General features: G+C 38.7%; 1 protein-coding gene across 3 annotated transcripts in view; it reads right to left on the reverse strand.

Annotated features, from left to right (window-relative positions):
- Nucleotides 1-2,315: 2,315 nt before the first annotated feature.
- The window catches only part of TRIM58 (tripartite motif containing 58), a 113,790-nt gene continuing 92,179 nt past the window's right edge, over nucleotides 2,316-23,926 (reverse strand). For 2 of the 3 annotated variants that reach the window (XM_059917978.1, XM_059917979.1), the window contains 5 exons: nucleotides 12,898-12,993; nucleotides 9,730-9,960; nucleotides 7,813-7,835; nucleotides 7,617-7,717; nucleotides 2,316-3,208 (listed from right to left, as the gene is read on the reverse strand). In XM_059917978.1, the coding sequence (XP_059773961.1) occupies nucleotides 2,619-3,208; nucleotides 7,617-7,717; nucleotides 7,813-7,835; nucleotides 9,730-9,960; nucleotides 12,898-12,993 (1,041 nt within the window). In that variant the 3' untranslated portion in view covers nucleotides 2,316-2,618. Of the gene's footprint in view, nucleotides 3,209-7,616; nucleotides 7,718-7,812; nucleotides 7,836-9,729; nucleotides 9,961-12,897; nucleotides 12,994-16,117; nucleotides 16,541-23,926 lie in introns of those variants that run through there. The other variant, XM_059917977.1, reaches the window with a different exon arrangement.

Below are 23,926 nucleotides of genomic sequence, written 5' to 3' on the forward strand. Positions count from 1 at the left end.
ATTCTGTGTATTGTGTATGAGTGAATGTGTGTGAGTGAGTGTGTGTGTATGTGTGTGTGTGTGTGTGTGTGTATGGAATTGGGAAGGGAAGGAGTATGGATTATAATAGGAGATGCACAAAGCTTTGTGAAACTTGGAATGCAAGGGATGAAGAAAGATTTAAGTTGGTTTAGTAACTAACATACATCATGATAAGATGCACATTGAGATAACAGGATTAAAGGGTGACAGTGGAGACTAGGATGTTAGTTTTCTTGGTAGGGAGGAGGCATTCTTGGGATTCCCTTTTCACCCCTTGAAGAGGGTAGCAGGCCTGAGGCCATGAGGCTTCCTTGTCCTGGTGAATGGGTGGAGCCCCCAGGGGTGACATGATCTTAGACCAGTGATCCTCTTGATCTCTATGAGGAAGGGGCTCTACTGCTCTGAGTGTATGTTCTCTGTCATGACTCCTGTCATAATTGCTGGCCCTATAGTGATACGAATACTCAGGTGTTACAATAAGTTGTCATGCCTCATTTAAGCCCTGATGATGGGGAAGCATGAACTGAGACCCACTGCATGAGCCAGTTTCTACTTAGATCATGAATAGAAAAGGCCTAGAGAATTCATGGTATATAAAATATCAACAAGAGGGATGTAAGGGTACATTATTATTACCTCTGTTTCCAAAAGAGACAAAGAGGGGAATTGTTTGTTCATGATCAAACATACATGTATCAAATATGAATATACAGAAATCTTTGTTTAATACAAGGCCCCTTCAATAAAATATGTAGAGTCATCTGGAAATACAGTTTGATAAAATTTTGCTATTTCTAAAATTATTATACTCCATAATGTTCCTCCAAATGTAAAAAGTCTGAAAAGAAATATATTAAAAAATATAGAAAGAAAACTATATTAGTAATGTTATTGCAAAGTATGTGAAAGATTTTAGTCAAAGAAATCTCTCTAGATGAGAAAAGCTCCTTAAAAGTCAAGGTAGAGGGCTTCCCTGGTGGCACAGTGGTTAAGAATCTGCCTGCCAATGCAGGGGACAAGGGTTCAAGCCCTGGTCTGGGAAGATCCCACATGCCACGGAGTAACTAAGCCCGTGAGCCACAAGTACTGAGCCTGCGTGTCTGGAGCCTGTGCTCCGCAACGGGAGAGGCCGCGACAGTGAGAGGCCCGCGCACGGCGACGAAGAGTGGCCCCCGCTCACCACAACTGGAGAAAGCCCTCGCACAGAAACGAAGTCTCAACACAGCCAAAAATAAATAAATTAATTAATTAATTTAAAAAAAAAAGTCAAGGTAGAGTTAAAGTCGAGGATTAAAGTCTTGGTGGATTATTATCAGGATAAGGTTATCTAAATTTTCTATTAATTAATAATTATTTAGCATTTAAGCATTTTAGCATTTGGTTAGCAATTATTTATTAGACATAGATATAGAGAAAGATGGTAGCAGAGTTAGCTTTCAATAATTTTTAAGAATTTTGTTGGAAATGTACAGAATATACTTTAAAAATAAGTCAAATATTATTATCATTTCATCATTCTGGTCATTTTTACATTGTATTTAAGTAGTAAAGTTGAATTTAAACCAATCATATAAATCACAACCTTACTTATTTCCCAAAACATTGGGAGGTCAATATCATTGTTCCATGTACAGGAATCATACTAAGTAGCTGAGACTGAGAGAGAGAGGTTGCTTGTTTGAAGTCTTACAACTAGTAAATGACTAGGTCAAAGAATTAGTTGAATCAGAATTCTGAGAAATTTCTACTCTAAAAAAATGTATCGATGCTGTACACCTGAAACTAACACAATATTGTAAATCAACTATGCTTCAACTAAAAAAAAATGTATCCAAAGATAAAGGAAAAAGTTGTAAGGGATAAGGCATGGGGCTCAGTGATATTAGAATAAGAGGAATGAATTTCATCATTCTCAAAAATTGACCCCTGAGTGAAGAGGATTTAAAGAGTAATTGAATAGTCATAGGAATCATGAATATATAAAGAGATGGTTCTGAATATATTAATCTAGAAGGAAATGGAAGGTTAAGCAATAAGAGGTATAAAGCAAGAAAAGAAGAAGCAATAAAGAGCAAAAGTGAGAGAGACAGAGACAGAAAGATGCAGAGGCAGAGAGACAGAGATAGAGGAGAGAATAAGAGAAGGAAAATAAGGAGGAGGAAAAAGAATTACGGAGCTGATGCTAGAACAATATTGGACTGTTCTGAACCAATTTAAGAATTGCCATTTCTAATTTTTAATATATGGAAGATTGGAATGAAGAGATTTTAAAAGGAATGAGACATTAAAATAAATGTATAGATATCTTTAATACGAGGTCCATTCATTTGAAGAAAACACATCAAGAAAGTATGTGGAGCCATTTGGGAAAAAGAGTGGTAAGACTGCGCCATTTCTAAAATTACTATTCTATACAATCCTTGTCCAAACACAAATATTTTATATTTTCTCTTTTGCCCCATGGGAAAATGTCCATAGTGACAAGGAATGAAGTGCTGACCTAAATGGGGCCATCTGTTGAGCCTTCACATATGTATACCCTCCATTCTACTCCAGGAAACTTTGCTAGGCTTGGGGTGTATCTTAGCAACAGAATTTTAGGAAGGATCGTCTGTAATGTTAGAAGCAGGGTGAAAATGACCCCTGGATGCCCAATTTTCTAACTCCACTTCTGTCATTGGTGGTAAGATAAGAGGAGTCGTGTCACAAATGAAAAAATAAGGTCGAAGAAAACCAGAGAAAAGGTGATTGAACGTGTAAATATAAGACCCATTTGTGATGTTGTAAAAGGAGATTTCACCTGCTTCATAGTCCAAGAAAATTCCAATGCAGCGAGGCCGTTCCAGGTGGAGGAGAGGAACTGATGGAGAGGCAAGGACCATGTACTCACTCCCTTTCAGTAGCCACATGGCCCAGACCCCGTTCTCAGGAGATGGTGTGGTTTCCCCCTTTCTTGACACTGTGTCTTGACAGACACCTAACCCCCATTCTGCTCTTTCTCCCACCACGACTTCCCAGTAATGCCTCCCTGAAGAGAAGTTCTGCAAACCCAGGATACAAGGCCATGTGTCAAATCGCTCAGGGTTGTTGGGGACATCCCTCCATAGTTCTCCATCCTGCACACTGCGCAGGTCAGCCGTCAAGAGGAGGCTAGGATGTGCTGTGGCGGGATCCAGTTTTATGTCAACTGCAGAAAGAATTTTGTGGAACATGTAAAAGAACAGAAAAGACTGGTGAAAACTTAGGAAGCCATGATATTGAGAACTGTCACGCCATGCCTCATTCTCCCTCTAATCACTCCTGGAGATAACAAAATATGTGTTTCACCTTGCAGGTCGATGAGTATATGCTTTATTGCTTTTGAGTGTATTCCACTGCTATGTCTGCATAATCCAGGACTCATTACTGCCCCAATTAAAACATAACCATTGATGATAAGACAAACCATGTGCATAACCATTTAGATTCCTTTTATCTCTATCCAGAGAACTTTGGAAGATCTTTGGTGCTCTTTGGAAAATCTGCATTTAAAATAAAATTTACAACTCCCTTGGGATTTTTTTTCTCCTCAAAGCCTATAGGAAAAATTCATTGGTATAAAATCCACCACTTTCAAAGCTATGTTACTATGGTAGGAAGAATTCTAAGATGAGCCTCATGACCTTCAGACCCTGGTGGTACTCTCATGATTCTGTTAATATAACAGAATGTGACAAGAGGGAGATTATCTGAGTGGGTCTAATAAAATCACCTTTTAAAATCAGAGAGGTTGGGCTTCCCTGGTGGCGCAGTGGTTGAGAATCTGCCTGCCAATGCAGGGGACATGGGTTCGAGCCCTGGTCTGGGAAGATCCCACATGCCGTGGAGCAACTGGGCCCGTGAGCCACAATTACTGAGCCTGCGCGTCTGGAGCCTGTGCTCCGCAACAAGAGAGGCCGCGACAGTGAGAGGCCCGCGCACCGCGATGAAGAGTGGCCCCCGCTTGCCACAACTAGAGAAAGCCCTTGCACAGAAACGAAGACCCAACACAGCCATAAATAAATAAAATAAATAAAGATACATGAAATTGCTAAAATTAAAAAAAAATATATATATATATATGATAAAATCAGAGAGGTTTCTTTGGCTATCAGGCTGCCACCAGAAGTGAAAATCAGAGAGATTTGGGTTTGATGTGTCATTGCTGCCTTTGAAGATGGAGTGGGCCACAGCTGAGGAGAAGGGGGAGTGACCTCCAACTGATAGATTTCCATCTCCTCCAGCAAGGAGATGGAAATCTCAGTCCCACAACTGCAAGGAACTGCTTTATGTCAACACACTGAATAAGCTTGCAAGTGGACTCTTCCCTGGACCCTTTAGAGAAGCCCAGCCTGGTCAACACCTTGATTTTTCATCTTATGAAACCTTAAGCAGAGATGCCAGCTGATCCCATGTGGTTATCTGATCTGAAGAACTGTGAGCCAATAAATGGCTGTGGTTTTGGGTAGCTAAGTTTGTGGTAATTTGCTATGCAGCAATAGAAAACTACTACTGATACTGTGAAGGCCCAGTGAGATTGATATGAAATTTTATTTGTACATATAATTAATAAATAAATCTACAAATGAAATGACCTCAGTGAAGAAGGGAGGATGTAAAATATTCAGTGTCTTTTTTTTTTGGTAAACATTCAAAAATAGTAAATTTCATTAATCATATATTAATTTTTAATATACTAATAACAAATACTAATATGCTGACTGTTATTCTTATTTGTCTCTAAACCACTTCTAGCTATCTTTTGTTGATACTCAAACCTGAATGGGTCACATAAGTAGTACATCATCTATACTATCCCATGGAACCACCCTCAAGGGTGCCATTATCATCCTCATATTGTAGATGAGGAGACTCAGAGTCCAACAAGAGATTATGTGATTTTCCCAAATTGTATGATTTTCCTGTCATAAATAATGGGGATTGAAAAGTGGGTCTCCGTGGAATTGTGTTAGGCCTGTTTAACAGATGTCATGTCATCATGCATCATTCCCACTCCAGCACACTTATTTGCTCCATTTATAAGAAAGTAAATCTGTGAAATAGTTATTAATACATCTATCTCCAGTTCCTCTCCCTACCTCTTCTTTCTTAAACTCAGTTGCTCACCAAGATAGAATAATATCTTAAGCAAACTACTCCTTCTTCCCAGTGCTCCATGCATTGATAAATGATCAGTCCTTAAAGTTCACCTTAAATGACTTTTCTGTAGCACTCAACCCTATTGAGAATCCTTTTGTCCTGGGAAACGTCACTTCCCCTTCCCAAAGACACCAGTCATCATGCTTTCCCTCCCTCTCCACTGGCCTCCCCTTCTTGCTCTCCTTTGCTGTTTTCTCCTCTTCTCCTCCATCACTGCTATTCGAGAAGCCAATGGTCTCAGGATTGGGACCTCTTGCCTCTTTCTCAGATCACTTCTGATGTGTTCTGGGGCTGGCAGGCACATTGCATTAATTAAATTCCATTCATACGCTTACTAACTCCAAATATATATATCTAGCCTAGACTTTTCTCCTGGAACTCCATATTTGTAAATTCATCTGTGTACCTGACATCAACATTTGGATATTTAACATTCATCACAACATTGATGTGTCTAAAACCCATTTCCCTTTTTCTGCCTCGCCTGCAGCTTTACCTGTCAATGTAAACAGCAATTTCATTACCCAATTCTGGAGATTTAAACCTTGGAATCATTCACAACTTTTCTCCTTCTCTGACACCTCATATCTAATCCAACAGCAGATCTTGCCAGCTTTGCCTTCAAAATACCAAGATTCTGTCCATTTCTCTGCACCTCCAGTACTACTACCCTTGTCCAATGGACAATCGTCTCTGATTGAATTATTACAAAGGATCCTAACTGGCTTTCCCACATCAAGACTTGCCCCCTCTGTAATTTATTCTCAATAAAGCACACAGAGTGATCGCCACAAAACATTAATCTAATCATCCTATTCCTCCCTTTACAACTTTTAACTGATGTTCTATTTCACTTGGAGGTAAAGCATTGCTCACAGTGGCCTGCCTGTTGGGTCCTGTGCTACTTGGACTTTTCTTGGCCTCTCCAGCTCTCCCCTCACTCACTCCACCACAGCCGCACAGAACTCCTCATAGCTCCTGGAATGCATCTTCCATACTTCCATCTCAGGCCTTGGCACTCATTTCTGATGCCTGGAATGCTTTCCTCCAGATCAGATATTTGCTGAGTTATCCCCTACTGAGTGACGTCTTCCTTGATGATCAAATTCCAAATTAGATGCTCTAACCCCAGAACTTCTGGCCACCCTTAATTTATTCTTTTTTTCAATATTCTGTATCATCTTCTAACATTCTGTGTATTTTGCATAATTTAAGCAAATATATGCAACATGAAGCTGTAGATTTGTAAGTTGATGTTATTGTTCAATTTTATATTCTAATGTTTAGAAGAGTAGCTGTCATAAAATACACAATATTTGTGGAATTGATTAGTTAATTCAGTAAAAATAATTGGGAATATGGAGACACTGATTATGAGAGTGTAGTAACTTGCAACATTTCATGCAGTTAGTACATATTACTTTGCCCATCAGAACATTGATTAAATCATTGAACAGGACTGATGAAATGGGTTTTCTCATCATGGGACAAGGTGGTTTCCCTGTAAGTAATAAAGCCACTATTTAGCCACTGTCTGTTTTCATTACTTGGTATAAATTGAATATAAAAAAGAAATTAAAAGTATTGAACCGTTACTGTTTTAAAAAACAACATAATAGGACCAAACAAACTAATTATAACACCACAGAGCCTACAGAGAGTACTTAAATATAATTGACTGAATATTTTTGGCTTTATTAACTATCTAATTTAAGAAATTCATCAAATTGCCAGATAATAAAATAATCCAAACCTTATATTATTTGATACACTGCAATGCTTTCATATATTGATGATTTTTTGTTTTCAAATATGTTTCATTTTGTCCTCCAAACAATACAAATTTTTAGCATTTTATAAACAAGGAAATGGAGATTGATTAGAAATAATGTTACTTATATCACAGCTAATATCACTTTCAAGCCCACCATTCTAACCAAATGTAGCTTATATGGGTGTCAGTGACTCTGATATTCTTTCATACTATTCAGAAGTATCCCAACATTCTTTTTTTTTTTTTTTTTTTTTATTCTGCGCACGGTGCTATCTCCCTTCCTCCCTTATAGTTTGGCATAAACGTGTGACTCACTTCTATCGACAAAATCTTCAGGAAAGCCATGTGTGCCACTTCGGAGTAGTGCCTGATTCATCATAACCTTGCCCTTTTCCATGGCTACCAGCAACAGGAAGGAGGTGGGGCTCTGTCTGCACGGGTTCCCAGAGTGAGATTACGTGAAATTAAAGCCTCCACAATCTAGTAATCAACCTAAAACATGATCTCGAAATAAACCTTTCTGATTTTAGCCACTAAACTTTGGGTTCTGTTTGTTACAATAGCCTGACTGCTACAGTAACAAATTGCAATAAGAGCCAAATTCCAGGTGTCATAGTTCCTCAAGCTCTAAAATGCAGCCTACCTTGGAACTTTCTCAACATTTCCCTCATCCCAGGGATGCGACACATCGTCTTCAGCTCCATGGGGATGGTCTCCGGATCCAGCCGTGTAACACTCTTACTTCTGAGAAGAGCGCAGAACCCACAGTTCTCAGTAGGTTATCCACCAACCTCCCCAGCCTCTCCCAACCCATTCTTTGATTCAGAAAGTAAACGTACCGGCTCAAGGCTCCTCCCGCACCCTGAAAGTGAAAGAGAAACACAAGTAGGTGTGAGTTAGACCTCTGAACTGCTTTTGACAGACTGGGGACACACCATGAATATCTTTTTAGGAATTACTGGAAATCATTAATTATTAAGGTAAAACTATAAGCGACATGACTCTGTCTTAATAAAAACTAAAAACAGGCTGTTGTTGAGTTTTCTCATGAATTTAAAATAATATAATCAGTTTGCCTCTATTAAAATAAAATCAGACCACACAAAGTTTAGATTAATTCCTATAACATCTATTGGTTTATCTATTTTCTGAATTGATAATTCTGACATTTGGATATTTTAGTAAAGAGTTACATTCTGTGAATGTAATTAGGGTAAAAAGAGATTCTAAGTATCTGCAGAATTTATTTGAGTAACAGTGAAAGGTTAGACATAAAATGTTGCTCTCAATGTCCTTTTAAGAAAACCCTAAATTCCTCATTCCTTGAACCAACATACCATGTCTAAATTACCTAAGTGGATAAAAATAGAAGTCATTAATATCTAGCAACATTTTATCTCAGAGTAGATTATTAAATAAATCACCTGCATTGCATTTCCCCTCTCCCTCTAAAAAATAGCCACCTGTCAGATTAATTTTGACAGGGCATAAAAACAGGGAAATGATTAGCTTTACTTTTCATCGGAATGACAGGCCTTGTTTTTGGCCATTGCGGGTGAAATATAGCTTACTGGTACTGAGAAAGAAAGGGAAAAGTGGGTATAAAAATGAAACTAAATTATTTGAGAATATATTCTCCCTAAGATTTATATTATAAGACATTTTAACGTTTCTTCAGTGCTAATAAATGATAACTTTATATACATTGTGTTTTGAGATATGGTAAGATGAGATAATGAATATTATTGAAAATGCCAGAGTTCTTGTGTTTATTTACTGTCTGAAATTTAGAAAATTTATTCCTTTCTGACAGTTTGCTCACTAGGAAGTGGGCATAGCAATAATAATAAAGATAATAACAATACTAATAACAACAACACAAGTTTTACTGATATATAGATATATTGAAGACAAAATGGGACAAATTAAATAAAAATGTTTTGTAAATGCATTCATTTAATGACCCCCCACTCTGTAACCAGTGCTATTTATCACAGTACTTGTATGAGGATAGGAATTGCTTAGTTCAGAAATCCCTAAATGAGGCATTGGGGATGAGATACAATGAAGCATGCCCAGAAAATTTCTATTGCAATGAGTTCTACCATGATAGCATGCACCCAGCAACAACGACGACTTTCTCAATTCACTTGGGATTTAATGCCTTCAAGGAGGATTAAAAGGAAATATTTCCTTTTCCCTGTTATTTGTCTCTTTGCTCTATAATCTCAAATATATTGTGGGCAAGCTGCATAGAGCCCAGGTAATCTCTCCCTACCACACCTGGAACAGTCATGCAATATGGGCTAGAAAATTAGCATTTGTCTTAAAAATTAACATGCAAATTTCAAGGTGGACAATTTAAAATATTACTCATACTTTTGGCTATTGGCATTTAAATGGGTTAACTAGACTTTTTTGGATTGGCCATCACTGAAATACAGCAATATCATCATTGACCGATTTTGAGGTTATAGATTGTCCTTTTTCTGTTTAATCATATGTAAATCATTAAATTGATTTTAGTTTTAAAAATATTTAAGTTTTGTCTTTAGTATGAACTATTTTATATGATTCTCTAGGGTCCCTTCAGATTCTGATGCTAGGATTAAGAATTAAGATGCTTTCCAAGTAAATTCTAGGGTGCCCTTTTCCTAAAGATCATAAATGCTTAAGGTGTTTGTCTCTGAAAGCTGCTATCTGTCCCCTTGTTCTCAGGTCTGCCCATCCCTCCCCTCCCAGGCACCCAGCCCCACCTCCAGCAGACCCAGGGCTGGGCGCTGGCACCTCTCCTCCAGCTCCTCTGCCAGATCCTTCAAGGCCCTGCTCTGATGAACCAGCCGGTTCTTGCTCTCCCGCAGTCTCTGCAGGGTGGCTCGCTCCTCCTCCTCCAGTCTTCTAAGCTGCAGTTGCTCCTCCAGGGCTAGTAAGCCACGATACTTTTCAAACTCCAACCTGAAGCGTTGCCTCTGCGTTTCCACTTTCTCCTGGAGTGACACAGTGCATCAAATGATCAGCAGTTGGGGCAGAGCATTTGGCTTCCACCTTCACGGATGGGATGACGAAGCTGGAGAAGGCAATGTCTGGCGTGATCTCATCTTCATAACTCTATGAACGGACCCATTGCATTTTAACAACATGCAGAAGCCAGAGACTACTCATGAGAAGTGGCCTGCTAGAGTTTTCAAACTTAGAGTTTGAGAAATACTGTTGGATTTGGGTTCCCATTTCCATGGACTTGAGGACAAGGCACTTTCATATTCAAGTTTCAGTACCATATGTAAAATGGGGGAAAAGAAGGGTCTGGGAATTAGAATTAAATATCAAACTGTTGAGCACAGTGACTAACATAGAGTAGTTGCTCAATAGAAGTTAAAATTTACTATCAGTCACTGGAATGAGAACAGTGTGGAAATAACTGAATTATGAAGAGAGATTAAAGAGACCTGGATTTGTAAATGTGAATAAGAAAAGGTTTAGAGATTAGAAAATATTCCTCAATAATGTGGTAATCATGAAACTATAAGGCTAACATTCTCTGCAGAGCCAAGAAAGAAATAAGTTATTCTCAGGCCACTTATTGCAAAGGTTCAGGGAATTCATCTTGATTTCTACCCAAATCTCACCTCTATAATTTTTTAATAGACCTAAGGAACACATTTCGATACAGCATTAATATATCTAAATTTTATTCTCTGGAGACTGGTATGTGGAAAAGTAGCTTTAAACTAAGAATAAGAGGCAAATTGCCCTCCCATAGTCTCTCCATATTTTGAATTCTCTGGTCCATTATTAAACATTACACGATTTTGGTTCAATTTAAGAACACAAGCTAGTGCCTTTAAAAGAATTCTAATAACGGTTTTCCTCAAATTTCATAAGACTCAACTCTTTCCTCCAATTTCCCATTTCTGCCTCCTTCTGCCACTTTCTAAACAACTAGATTCATATAATTCTGACCTCTTTAAAGTCAACCAACTGTGAATTCCATATTCTGCTCTGAAAGGTACAACTCATTGAATTTCTCCCCCATTCTCCGTGTTGGAGGCTGTGCTATTGAGGAGTGGTGCTAATAACTCAGTCATTGAAAAAAAGTGGAATTATGTTTGGGTCATGAGAGATGACATGGTCCAGAAGGGTTTTAGTTGCAATTCACTGTTCTCTCATATCATCCTTTTGAGTACTACAATTATATCTACAGATACAGAAAGGCTAAGGGTTTTCACAGAATTTAGAGTTTATTTTATTAAGCCCATGCTTGTTGCTTTTGGCTCACATAGATACATTCTCAAAGGTAAAAATCATGCTAGTTTATTTGGCCTAGGACAGGGATCTTAGAATCATCTCTACTTTAGAATAATCAGTGGAGGGTTCAAAAAATGAAGGAACCCAGATCTCAGATATGGAATTTCTGATTTTGTAAATTTGTGGTCAGGTCAGGATTAAAAACAATTGACTTGGATTGTTAGCATAAAAAGAATAAAAATTATCAATAAACATCACTATCAATGAACTTTACATATAACATACATAACTATGGGAAAAGATAAGACTTATCACAGGAGAAAAATATGGCAAAAATAATCCTTATGAAAATATTGTCAGAAAACAGAGTACAAGACAAAATTTTTGAGAAAAGAAGAAAGAATTATAAAAATAAAAGGGTTCCTTGGAGAAGGACAGAGAAGAGAAATATTCTATAAAATAGATTCTATATATAATACATATTATATAAATAAAAACACCTATGTAATTTCTATATACAGCTTCTCAATATTGACCCTATTGACATTAGACCAGGTGATTCTTTGCTGTGATTTTTTGGGGGGAGAGGTGACTGTCCTGTGCATCGCAGGGTGTCTAGCAGCATTTCTGGCCTCTACACATGAGATGCTAGTAGAGCACCCACCCCCTCCCAGTTGTGACAACCAAAAACATCTACAGATATAACAAAATATCTCTTGGAAGGCAACACTTGCGCCAGGTTCAGAATCACTCTGTTTATGTTTGTGTGTGTGTATGTGTGTATGTATAAATAGGTAAGAGAAAAAAAGAGCTCATGAGGGGCTTCCCTGGTGGTGCAGGGGTTAAGAATTCCCCTGCCAATGCAGGAGACATGGGTTTGAGCCCTGGTCCAGGAAGATCCCACATGCCGTGGAGCAACTAAGCCCATGCGCTGCAACTACTGAGCCTGTGCTCTAGAGCCCGTGAGCCACAACTACTGAGCCTGTGTGCCACAACTACTGAAGCCTGCATGCCTAGAGCCCATGCTCTGCAACAAGAGAAGCCACCGCAACGAGAAGCCCGCGCACCACAACAAAGAGTAGCCCCTACTCGCCACAACTAGGGAAAGCCTGCGCGCAGCAACGAAGACCCAACACAGCCATAAATACATAAATAAACAAACAAACAAATAAATAAATAAATAAATAAGAGAGCTGATGAGGTATAAAAAAGAGAAAAAATATTTATGAATGACTGAAAAAGACTGAAAATTCAGACTGTCTTTCTATATGTAAGATGATGACTATTAGCCTGTATTTCATATATATAAGTGATGTGAAATATTTACTATTTCATTCATCTAACAAATATATATTTTTTAAACTAGTACTGACAGTACTAGAACTCTGTTCTAGGTGATGCAGTGAGTTAAGATGAGTAAAATCAAGTGAGTGAGTAAGATCAAGATCAGTAAAGTTTATTTACAAATTGGATTGGGGTAATATTAACAAAGATAAAAAGAACACAACTGTACAATATAATCTGAGGGGATGAGGTGATCCAGGGTGAAACTGAGATTTTTTCTTGAGTACCTATGTAGATGGAACAAAAGTGCTGGAGTGCTGGTGGAAGAATGATTTAGTGACCCAAATTTGGATCCTTCAAATAGGCTAGGCTCCTGAACCCCAATATTCTCTCACCTTCCAAATGACAGTTTTCTTTCCCACATTGGCCTCCTGAGTCAAGGCTTCCTCCATCTCTTTCCTCACATGTTCCTGGGCCATCTGGAGCTTTACCTGTTTGGGAAGATATGCTGCAGCCGTTACAGATACTCTCATTCAGTACTTAATATTGACTGGGTGTGGGGGGAAATACAAAGATGAGCTAAAACAGGCCCTAGAAAACATATAAAAATGTTCGACCTCATTAATAACTGTTAAACATAAATATGTTTTTAAATGTTGATGCCAGATGGAATCAAAGATGTATCTAAAAGTGTGTTCATTGTATTTTAAATAGTAAAACTCTAATTAACCAAAATGTTAAAAATACGGGAGTGAGAAAAATTTTATTTTCACAGGATGGAATTAAAATAAGGCGTTGCAGAATATTTAATGACAAGAAATACAAGTATAAAGAAAATTAAAATAAGTATACTTCATGCAACTTTGCACCAAGTTTGAAAAATAAAAATGCTTATGATGAATATATAAAAACTAGGCAGAGACCAATGAAAATATATTCAATAAACAAAATCTCATATCCTAATTCTTGGTTGAAAAGTGATGCTATTCCTTATATCTATATATTTCAACTGCTTACAGTTATTTATTACTGTATAATCAGAAGTGTATTTATTATATTTGGCAGAAGAAAACTTGTAAGTTAATATTTACTAAATGAAAAAGAAATACAGAGTGTCATAAATCTTACAAGGGGTAGAAAAATAATTTAATGAAAAGTAAATCTCTTTCAACCCTAGGACCCCTGCTAGAGGTAAACACATGTATTTTATTTACAGAGAACACACACAAAGATAGACACATACACACATTTTAAAACTCTTCCCAAAGTCATTCAATAAGTCTCAGAAAAAAAAAAACAAACAAACTAGCAAACAAAAAACGAAATTCTTCCCAAAGTCATTGAACAAGTCCTACACATCAATGTTGTTCTTTTTTAAAGATAATATTCTAAGGTAGAGCACATAAAATGGCAGTAGAATCCATGGAGGCATTTAAAAAGATGAAGAAACTAGCAATTTTTTTAGTGTTTGGAAGGAATAGAATACTTCAACACTTATGGACAAAAGAAATTGTAAGCAAAAGCAAGGAGGTAAAAACCTGTGGCATGTTTGGGGACAACAGTGATTAGGCTAGTTTTGCTGGATCGAATGGTTGGTTTAGACAAGAGCTATAGTAAGAGAACTTAGGGCCTTAGAATGTCTTGATTGATAGGCTAAGGAGTTTAGAAGATATTTATTTGGTATTTAGTTGAAGAGCTACTGAAATAGAGAAAACTTCCTTAGAAATATGACATTATCCATGCAATATATAGCACCTTATGGATTAAAAGAAAAAAAGGCAGGAATATATTTCAAAAGTCTAGCTAGAAAGTAGCTAGCAACTGAATTTTGCAGAAGACAACCAAAATCAAGAAGAAACACTAAGAAAGATATCTCTTGGTAGGTCCAGAGGGAAGTTGAGGGGAAAAAAATCACAAACCTTGATTTAGAACAATCAAAGTTAAAATAATAATTATTATTACTAATTATTGTATTATTATAAATTATAATACATAATATAAATATGCAAAACATCAATTATACATTATTAATAATAATTTATTAATTTAATTAATTAATATTATTATTTTAGAAAGTTGATATTTGCACTTTATTTCATTGTGATAGTACTTCAGGTAAAGGTCGGTAGATTAAAGATGACTTTAACCCCTTTTGTGCTAGCAGCCGTTCCCGATGTTGAGAATTTAAATGTGTTCAGAATATGTCCAAAAACTTTTGATGAGCACCAGCAGGGAGAATCTTATTCATAGGGTTTCACAGATGTCACTTTTGTGGGCCAGGTACTCCAATATGAGTCACCTTTTCATTGAGGATGTTCACATCAAAAGTCCACAAATATGAGTTGACTAGAGAAGGGCCTGTGTGCTTAGCTACTGGATTTCTACTTCAGAGTAACATGCATTGGCAGGCTTTAAAGGTGATCAGAGCCCTGTGCCCATCCAGACACTATTCTTAGCAAATGTTCAAACATGAAGGTTGCTTTATGCACCCCAATGTTCACTGCAGCACTTTTACAATAGCCAAGACATGGAAACAACCTAAATGTCCATTGACAGATGAATGGATAAAGAAGATGTGGTACATATATACAATGGGATATTAGTCAGCCATAAAAAAGAATGAAACAATGCCATTTACAACAACATGGATGGACCCAGAGATTATCATACTAAGTGAAGTAAGTCAGACAGAGAAAGACAAATATCATATGACATCACTTATATGTGGAATCTAAAAAAATGATACAAATGAATGTATTTACAGAACAGCAATAGGCTCACTGACTTCAAAAACAAATTTATGGTTACCAAAGTGGAAAAGTTGGGGGGAGGGATAAATTAGGAGTTTGGGATTAACATATTCACACTACTGCATATAAAAGAGATAATCAACAAGGACCTACTGCATAGCACAGGGAACTCTACTCAATATTCTGTGATAACCTATATTGGAAAAGAATCTGGAAAAGAATGGATATATGTATATATATAACTGAATCACTTTGCTGTACACCTGAAACTAACACAACATTGTGAATCAACCATACTCCAATATAAAATAAAAATTTTTTTAAAATGAAGGTTGTTTTGGTGACAATATTAATTAACATAGAGATAAACACTATGCAAAAGCAAGACATTATACAAATGATAGTTATTAGGAAGTGTTTACAATATTAGGAAGTGTTTACAATAACTATGTGCACCTGTAACTAAGAGCCCATTGGACAGCACAGCCCTCTACACCAGAGCTCTAGCTGTGGAACCCAGATTATCAACATCAGGGAAATTAAGACCAGCATGAAATTAAATGTCCAGAGAGAATTTCATGGGAGAGGAGGGCAACCTAAAATAATGGTGTGTGTGAGCTCCTGAACAGGGGTCCCAAAAGGTGGGGTGTGCACGGAGCAAAGGCATGGAGACCTCAAGGTGAATGTGAGCCAGGAGGGTGGTTGGTGCGGACGGCACAGGTCATTCAGATCAGGTGGTATCTTTTGGCTCTGTCCCTAGCAAGGCACTTTTCACACCTCTGACTCGGTCGGCTCCTCTGTTACAGATCCGCATTTCCAAACCCAGGAATCGCGGCCCTCCACGTGCCACGGTAACACCTCTCACCTGGTAGCACCTGGCGGCCTCCTGCAGCGGTGTTGTGCGGTGGCTCCTGTGCTCTGGGGTGGTGTCACAGACCCAGCACAGAGCCTCCTGGTCTTCCTCACAGAAGCGACTCAGCTCCTCGCCGTGCCTCACGCACAGGCGCGCCCCCGAGGACCCCGCGCCGAGCCCCAGCTGCCGCACGCTGTCCACCAGGCTGGCCAGCTGCCTGTTGGGGCGGAAGCTCTCCAGCCTGAAGGGACCCCGGCACTGCGGACAGGCATAGAGGCCGCTCTGTGCACTGTCGGACTTCTCGCAGAACTCGGAGATGCATCTGAAGCAGAAGCTGTGGCCGCAGTCCACACTGACCGGTTTCTGCAGGAAATCCAGGCACACTGGGCACCTGGCCTCCTCGCACAGCCGCTCCCCGGGCCCCCCCGAGGCCATGGCCGGCCGGGCCTCGCCTGGCCCTGCTGATAGCAGAGCTGCCTTCCCCAGCTGCCTGCGCTATCTCCCGTGGTGGTCTGGCACAGAAGGGAGGAACCCCACAGCCTCATGAGAAGCAGACCCAAGATGGGTTTTATCTGCTGGCCAGAGTCCAAATGAGCTACTCCCGGGGAACAATTGTAACTCAGGCACCCTCAACCACAAGGATAAAATTAACATTCTAGTTACCCTAGCCTCCTAGGAAACTGATCATTTCTAACAGAATCCCTCATAGTATATACCTTATTGGAACCCGAATTCTCATGTTTTCAGTGTCAGTAAATTTGGAGAATTGCTTAGCTCCTTCCTTCCATTATTTTCTAAACTACCCCATGACCTTCTTATCCTTATACGGCATAATGATTTCTTAAAGTTTTTTTTTTTTTCCAAACTTTATTTTTTCTACCTCCTATTAGCCCATGATAAAAAATTTAGGTAGATGGGTTGATAGGGAGATCCAAAAAAAAATGTGTGTATAATAATGATGGTTCTATAGCCCAACAACAATGCAAAGCATTTAAATAAATACCTGGCCCAGTTCAGTGAGTCCTATAATGACTGCACACATGTTGTGACTGTTGCAAAGCATATCTTGGAGGTGGCAAAGCTGTAGGTTAAGGCATTGGTTATAAGAAATAATTCAAGCATATGTGGCACCTGTGAGGTGGCAAAGGCTGAGAAAGATACAGAAGAAGAGAGATGATTTGACAGAAAGGATGTGATCCCTACTTGGGATGAATATGGTGAGGTCATTAGGTCAGCCAGAAAGTAGACAAATGTGGAAAGTGTCTGTCATCTGCACAAAATGTAATTTTCATTTTGTTGAGTTTGAAGCAATAATGGGCATGTCGTGCCTGTAGCAAATCCTTCAATCCTTCCATATGTGTTCCTCAGCACAAACTGCAAGTCTCGGACACAAGGGTAAGCAAAAGACAAATGACCCAGCTCTCAAGGGAACCTCAAGATGCATCAGGAGGACTCATACAAGTATAAACTAATACCTGGGGGAAAGGACACTCACCAGTGCTGCAAGAATATAACAGGGCTTTGAACTAGCCTGTGGGGTTGGAGTTTGGCCCTTGGGAGTCTCTGAGTTAATAACTGAAGGGTGACCACAGGCTGAGCATAGGAAGGGTGACTACAGGCTGAGCATAGGAAGCATATCAAGCAGAACAGTCAGAGGGCACAGGGTACACAAGATGAACTGCTGCTGGAGGGAGCAGGATGCGCCCCAGGACATGAGACAGCCAGCCAGGCTGGTATGTGTGCAAGGTGAGGATGAGTGGCAGTAGATAAGGTCCCAGTGAGAGGCAGGGACAGATGACTCAGGTCCTTGCAGCTCCTGTGTGGTTTGTGGGTCCTTATTCTAAGGCCCAGGGCTTGGCCTGGAGCTTTGGTGGAGGGCAGGGTCTAAACGGTTTTGAAGCTGTCTACCTAAAGATTAGGTGGATAATTAAAACAGAGAGATTCTTTGAGAGCAAGAAGAGGCAGTTATGAGCAGAACATCAAAGATGTGAATTTAGAAAGGAAAGGAAAAGGGCAAAAGTCTCAACAATAGAAAAGCAGACCCTGGTCCCAGGCTGAAGACTGTGCCACTTGCTAGATAAGGGGCTTTAGACAAGTTTCTGTACCAAACTTCCTTTAAAATATGAGGACATTGTTAGTGCCACTCCTACAGGGCTGTTCAGAGGATTGAATAAGCTAATAGATGTCACACATTTGATACAGGTTCTGGCAGGTAGTAAGTATTTCTATTTAATTAAAGAAAAAGAGAAGAAATAGCAAAATAAATGGATAATTAGAATGTAAGCAGGAGACTTTTTTTCTATTTTCTTCAATATTATATCCCTAGTAACTTGAAGAGTAACTGACACATAAGACACTCAATGAATACTGGCTGAATAAATGAGTGTGGGAATGAATGAACAGAATCAGTACAGTTTATCCTAGAAGCTAATGGAGGATAAAATTTCAGTGACTGTATTATGTCAAATGTGAGATCCATATTTTTCTACATTTTACATATATGATTTTGACTTATATTGCTGTGACTCTCGAAGATGCTAGAACGCATTTCTATGTTATTTGGAGACAAAATAAAGCAACATATTGCTCAAATGTATGGAGCAATTAATAGCTCAGCTCACTTGAATGCAGATTTCCTAGTGCCTAAAAGGCTAAGGGAAGGTCACTGACCTTGGATGTGGGGGTCAAAGTGGTTTTCAGGAGGGTGAGATGGAGTGGGTGAGCTGACATCAGATGGCACTTCTTCCCTGACTGGTTCTAGGGTCACTGAATTTAAGCTCGGTTTTGCCTCTAGCATTGGGAGGCTAGGAATGACCTCTGTACCATTGTTCTTAAAAAAACAAATTTTCCTTACAGCCCATTTGTGCAGGTAAGTAGCGGACTGGATTATAAGTAGATGTCACTGTATTTACAAATGCTATGTGAAATGCCTTCCTGAGCACTTTCTTGTTTAATAGGATTGGTTTAAATTAAATTTGTGTTTTCTCATGATCATTCTTCTGCGGTGAGTAAAACACATCTTTGTGCTGATATGATCACATTTTGGTGCACCCACTCCTGGATCCTTACCCTGACTCCTTTCTCTGATTCATTGGCAGATTGCATAGTTCTAAATCTTTTAGTTAATATCCTCACCCCTTGCCATCATCCTTCTCTAATACTCCACTTCATGTGTGTTCTGCCTTCTCTGACAATACAGGATTCTCCTCCTCTGACCATTCCTCCCTGCTCACCTTTCCTAACTACTTTGACATGGTGGCTTTGGGCTCCTGAACCATCTCTCCAGGACATCCTTATTTTCTTTCCTAGCCTGAGTCTTTTTCAACAAGGTTCTCAGATCTCTTGACCACACCTTTGCCTCAGCTTCGGGAATTTATAATCTCCTAGCCCCAAGCTCAGCCCACTCTGTAATGAAAACAACAAAAAAACAGCCAGCACAAACCTCGAAAGCAACTGACACAGCACTTTCCTTCCTGCTTGTGGTTTTTAAAAGGATCTCTATTGGTTGTTGTTTTTTTCCTCAGTTTTTCCTCTTTTTTATTGTTTTTTAATTGAAGTATGGTTGATTTTCAGTGCTGTGTTAGTTTCTGGTGTACAGCAAAGTGATTCAGTTATACATACATATGTGTGTCTATATATGTATATGTATATACATATGTATTCTTTTTAATATTATTTTCCATTATGGTTTATTATGGGATATTGAATATAGTTCCCTGTGCTATACAGTAAGACATTGTTTATCTATTTTATATATAGTAGTTTGTATCTGCCAACCCCAAACTCCTAATTTTTTCCATCTTTCCCCTTGGATAACCATAAGTTTATCTATGTCTGTGAGTCTCTCTCTGTTTTGTAAATTAGTTCATTTGTATCATGTTTTAGATTCTACGTATAAGTGATATCATATGGTATTTGTTTTTCTCTGTCTGACTTACTTAGCCTGATAATTTCTAGGTCCATCCATGTTGCTGTAAATGGCATTATTTCATTCTTTTTTATGGCTGAGTAGTATTCCATTATCTGTTGGTTTTCATTTCAGCAGTCGTATCCTGCATTTTTATTGTTCCTTTTCCCCTGAGGTTATATTGATAATTCACTGAGCTTAAGGTTGTCTAATGTCCTCTGTAGACACAGCTTCAGCTTTCACTGGCTATGTAAGGGGTGCCCACATCCAGTGTACCTCTGTGCTTCTATGGAGGGGATTCAGAGAAAGTTGGGGGTACAGAAGGCTCCTTGTGACTGTGGGCGATCACTGAAGGTCTCTACGACACTGATCAGTGCAGTAGGAAAAATGCTGGCCCTTGGCCTGTTTCCCATGCATATGAGCTCCAATCAGCACATGTACATGTTAATAAAAATAGATTTATTCAGTAATGTTATATTCAAAATGAATTTACGTTAAGAATTTTTTAAGTGATTTGATGGGTTCAAGGACAAGAATGTTGTCTTATTCAAATATTTACTCCAAAGTACCTTCACTCTGGGCCTGCGTAGAGTAAGGGGCCACTATAGCTTCCGGAATAAATTAATACATGCAAGGTCCTGTGTGAGATTTGTAACACTCTCTGAAGGAGCTGTTGTAAACCACATCCATATATTAAACGTGAGAAATTCGAGATGTGAGCAAATGCAGGGTTGTAGAAATGGGCCCTGTCTTACCTCTAGTTCTAGGTCTTGTGTTCAGTGATGCTTCTGGTGTGCTCTGCAGGCCCTATCAGGGCTCTCATATTCTTTCTGCAAACATGTAGGAATTACAAGATCTGGATTTGGGATCAGATATAAAAACCCCACCCCAAAGAGTGCACTATCATGCAGTCCATAAATGGTTCTTCCAAAATTCAACAGCACGAGAAAAGACCTATGATGCAAATTAGCTGTAAAATTATCTGCAAAAAAAGGGCAAGATACAGGCTAAAAAAATTACGTGCACATATGCCAAGATATAAGCTATAAGTAGTAATGCAGTTATACTACCCCACGTGTGGGACACACACAAAAAAGTTTGGAAGGTAAGATATGAGACGTTTAATTCTGGGAGACAGTACAATAGACATTTAAAAAGATGTATTTTTGTCTGTATTTTCTTCTCCAAGTTTCCTAAAATATATATATGCATGAATCATATTATTTTGAAATCATATTATTTTGAATATATTTTTAATTATATTAATTAAATCAAACATCAATAAATAAGGAATTATGGGGCTTCCCTGGTGGCGCAGTGGTTGAGAATCCGCCTGCCAATGCAGGGGACACGGGTTCGAGCCCTGGTCCGGGAAGATCCCACATGCCGTGGAGCAACTAAACCCGTGCGCCACAGCTACTGAGCCTGTGCCCTAGAGCCCGCAAGCCACAACCATTGAGCCCATGTGCTGCAACTACTGAAGCCTGTGCGCCTAGAGCCCGTGCTCTGCAACAAGAGAAGCCTCTGCAATGAGAAGCCCGCGCACCACAATGAAGAGTAGCCCCCCGATCGCCACAACTAGAGAAAGCCCACGTGCAGCAACGAAGACCCAACGCAGCCAAAAATAAATAAATAAAATAATAAATAAATTTTTAAAAAAAATTTAAAAAAATTATAATAAGGAATTATGTCAGCCTACCTCATCAGGCTATGGTGTTTGTGTGATTCACTGGTGAATCCCAATGCATGCATGAGCCCCAAGCACATAGTAGGTGCTAAATGCATATGTGCTGACTAAATGGATCATCATAAACTATCCAAAATAAATGCAATTTTAACTTGTTTTTTAATTTGTTCAATCGTTTAATATTTTATTTTAAATTAAAAGATACAAATTTCATTTAACTAGAAATATTAATAAATTTGATCTTAATTAGACAGACTTCCATACACTTGAATTTTTTTTTTTTTTAAACATCTTTATTGAAGTATAATTGCCTTACAATGGTGTGTTAGCTTCTGCTTTATAACAAAGTTAATCAGTTATACATATACAATATGTTCCCATATCTCTTCCCTCTTGCGTCTCCCTCCCTCCCACCCTCCCCATCCCACCCCTCTAGGTGGTCACAAAGCACCGAGCTGATCTCCCTGTGCTATGCGGCTGCTTCCCACTAGCTCTCTATTTTACATTTGGTAGTGTATATATGTCCATGACACTCTCTCACCCTGTCACATCTCACCCCACCCCCTCCCCATATCCTCAAGTCCATTCTCTAGTAGGTCTGTGTCTTTATTCCCGTCTTGCCACTAGGTTCTTCATGGCCTTTTTTTTTTTTTTTTCCTTAGATTCCGTATATATGTGTTAGCATACTGTATTTGTTTTTCTCTTTCTGACTTACTTCACTCTGTATGACAGACTCTAACTCCATCCACCTCATTACAAATACCTCCATTTCATTTCTTTTTATGGCTGAGTAATATTCCATTGTATATATGTGCCACATCTTCTTTATCCATTCATCTGTCGATGGACATTTAGGTTGCTTCCATGTCCTGGCTATTGTAAATAGAGCTGCAATGAACATTTTGGTACATGACTCTTTTTGAACTATGGTTTTCTCAGGGTATATGCCCAGTAGTGGGATTGCTGGATCGTATGGTAGTTCTATTTGTAGTTTTTTAAGGAACCTCCATACTGTTCTCCATAGTGGCTGTATCAATTTACATTCCCACCAACAGTGCAAGAGAGTTCCCTTTCCTCCACACCCTCTCCAGCATTTATTGTTTCTAGATTTTTTGATGATGGCCATTCTGACCGGTGTGAGATGATATCTCATTGTAGTTTTGATTTGCATTTCTCTAATGATTAATGATGTTGAGCATTCTTTCATGTGTCTGTAGGCCATCTGTATATCTTCTTTGGAGAAATGTCTATTTAGGTCTTCTGCCCATTTTTGGATTGGGTTGTTCGTTTTTTTGTTATTGAGCTGCATGAGCTGCTTGTAAATCTTGGAGATTAATCCTTTGTCAGTTGCTTCATTTGCAAATATTTTCTCCCATTCTGATGGTTGTCTTTTGGTCTTGTTTATGGTTTCCTTTGCTGTGCAAAAGCTTTTAAGTTTCATTAGGTCCCATTTGTTTATTTGTGTTCTTATTTCCATTTCTCTGGGAGCTGAGTCAAAAAGAATCTTGCTGTGATGTATGTCATAGAGTGATCTGCCTATGTTTTCCTCTAAGAGTTTGATAGTGTCTGGTCTTACACTTAGGTCTTTAATCCATTTTGAGTTTATTTTTGTGCATGGTGTCAGGGAGTGTTCTAATTTCATACTTTTACATGTACCTGTCCAATTTTCCCAGCACCACTTATTGAAGAGGCTGTCTTTTCTCCACTGTATATGCTTGCCTCCTTTATCAAAGATAAGGTGACCATATGTGCGTGGGTTTATCTCTGGGCTTTCTATCCTGTTCCATTGATCTATATTTCTGTTTTTGTGCCAGTACCAAACTGTCTTGATTACTGTAGCTTTGTAATATAGTCTGAAGTCAGGGAGCCTGATTCCCCCAGCTCCATTTTTCGTTCTCAAGATTGCTTTGGCTATTCGGGGTCTTTTGTGTTTCCATACAAATTGTGAAATTTTTTGTTCTAGTTCTGTGAAAAATGCCAGTGGTAGTTTGATAGGGATTGCATTGAATCTGTAGATTGCTTTGGGTAGTAGAGTCATTTTCACAATGTTGATTCTTCCAATCCAGGAACATGGTATATCTCTCCATCTATTTGTAGCATCTTTAATTTCTTTCATCAGTGTCTTATAATTTTCTGCATACAGGTCTTTTGTCTCCTTAGGTAGGTTTCTTCCTAGATATTTTATTCTTTTTGTTGCAATGGTAAACGGGAGTGTTTTCTTAATTTC

Source organism: Balaenoptera ricei, chromosome 3 (genome assembly GCF_028023285.1).
Source record: "Balaenoptera ricei isolate mBalRic1 chromosome 3, mBalRic1.hap2, whole genome shotgun sequence".
Taxonomy (NCBI): domain Eukaryota; kingdom Metazoa; phylum Chordata; class Mammalia; order Artiodactyla; family Balaenopteridae; genus Balaenoptera; species Balaenoptera ricei.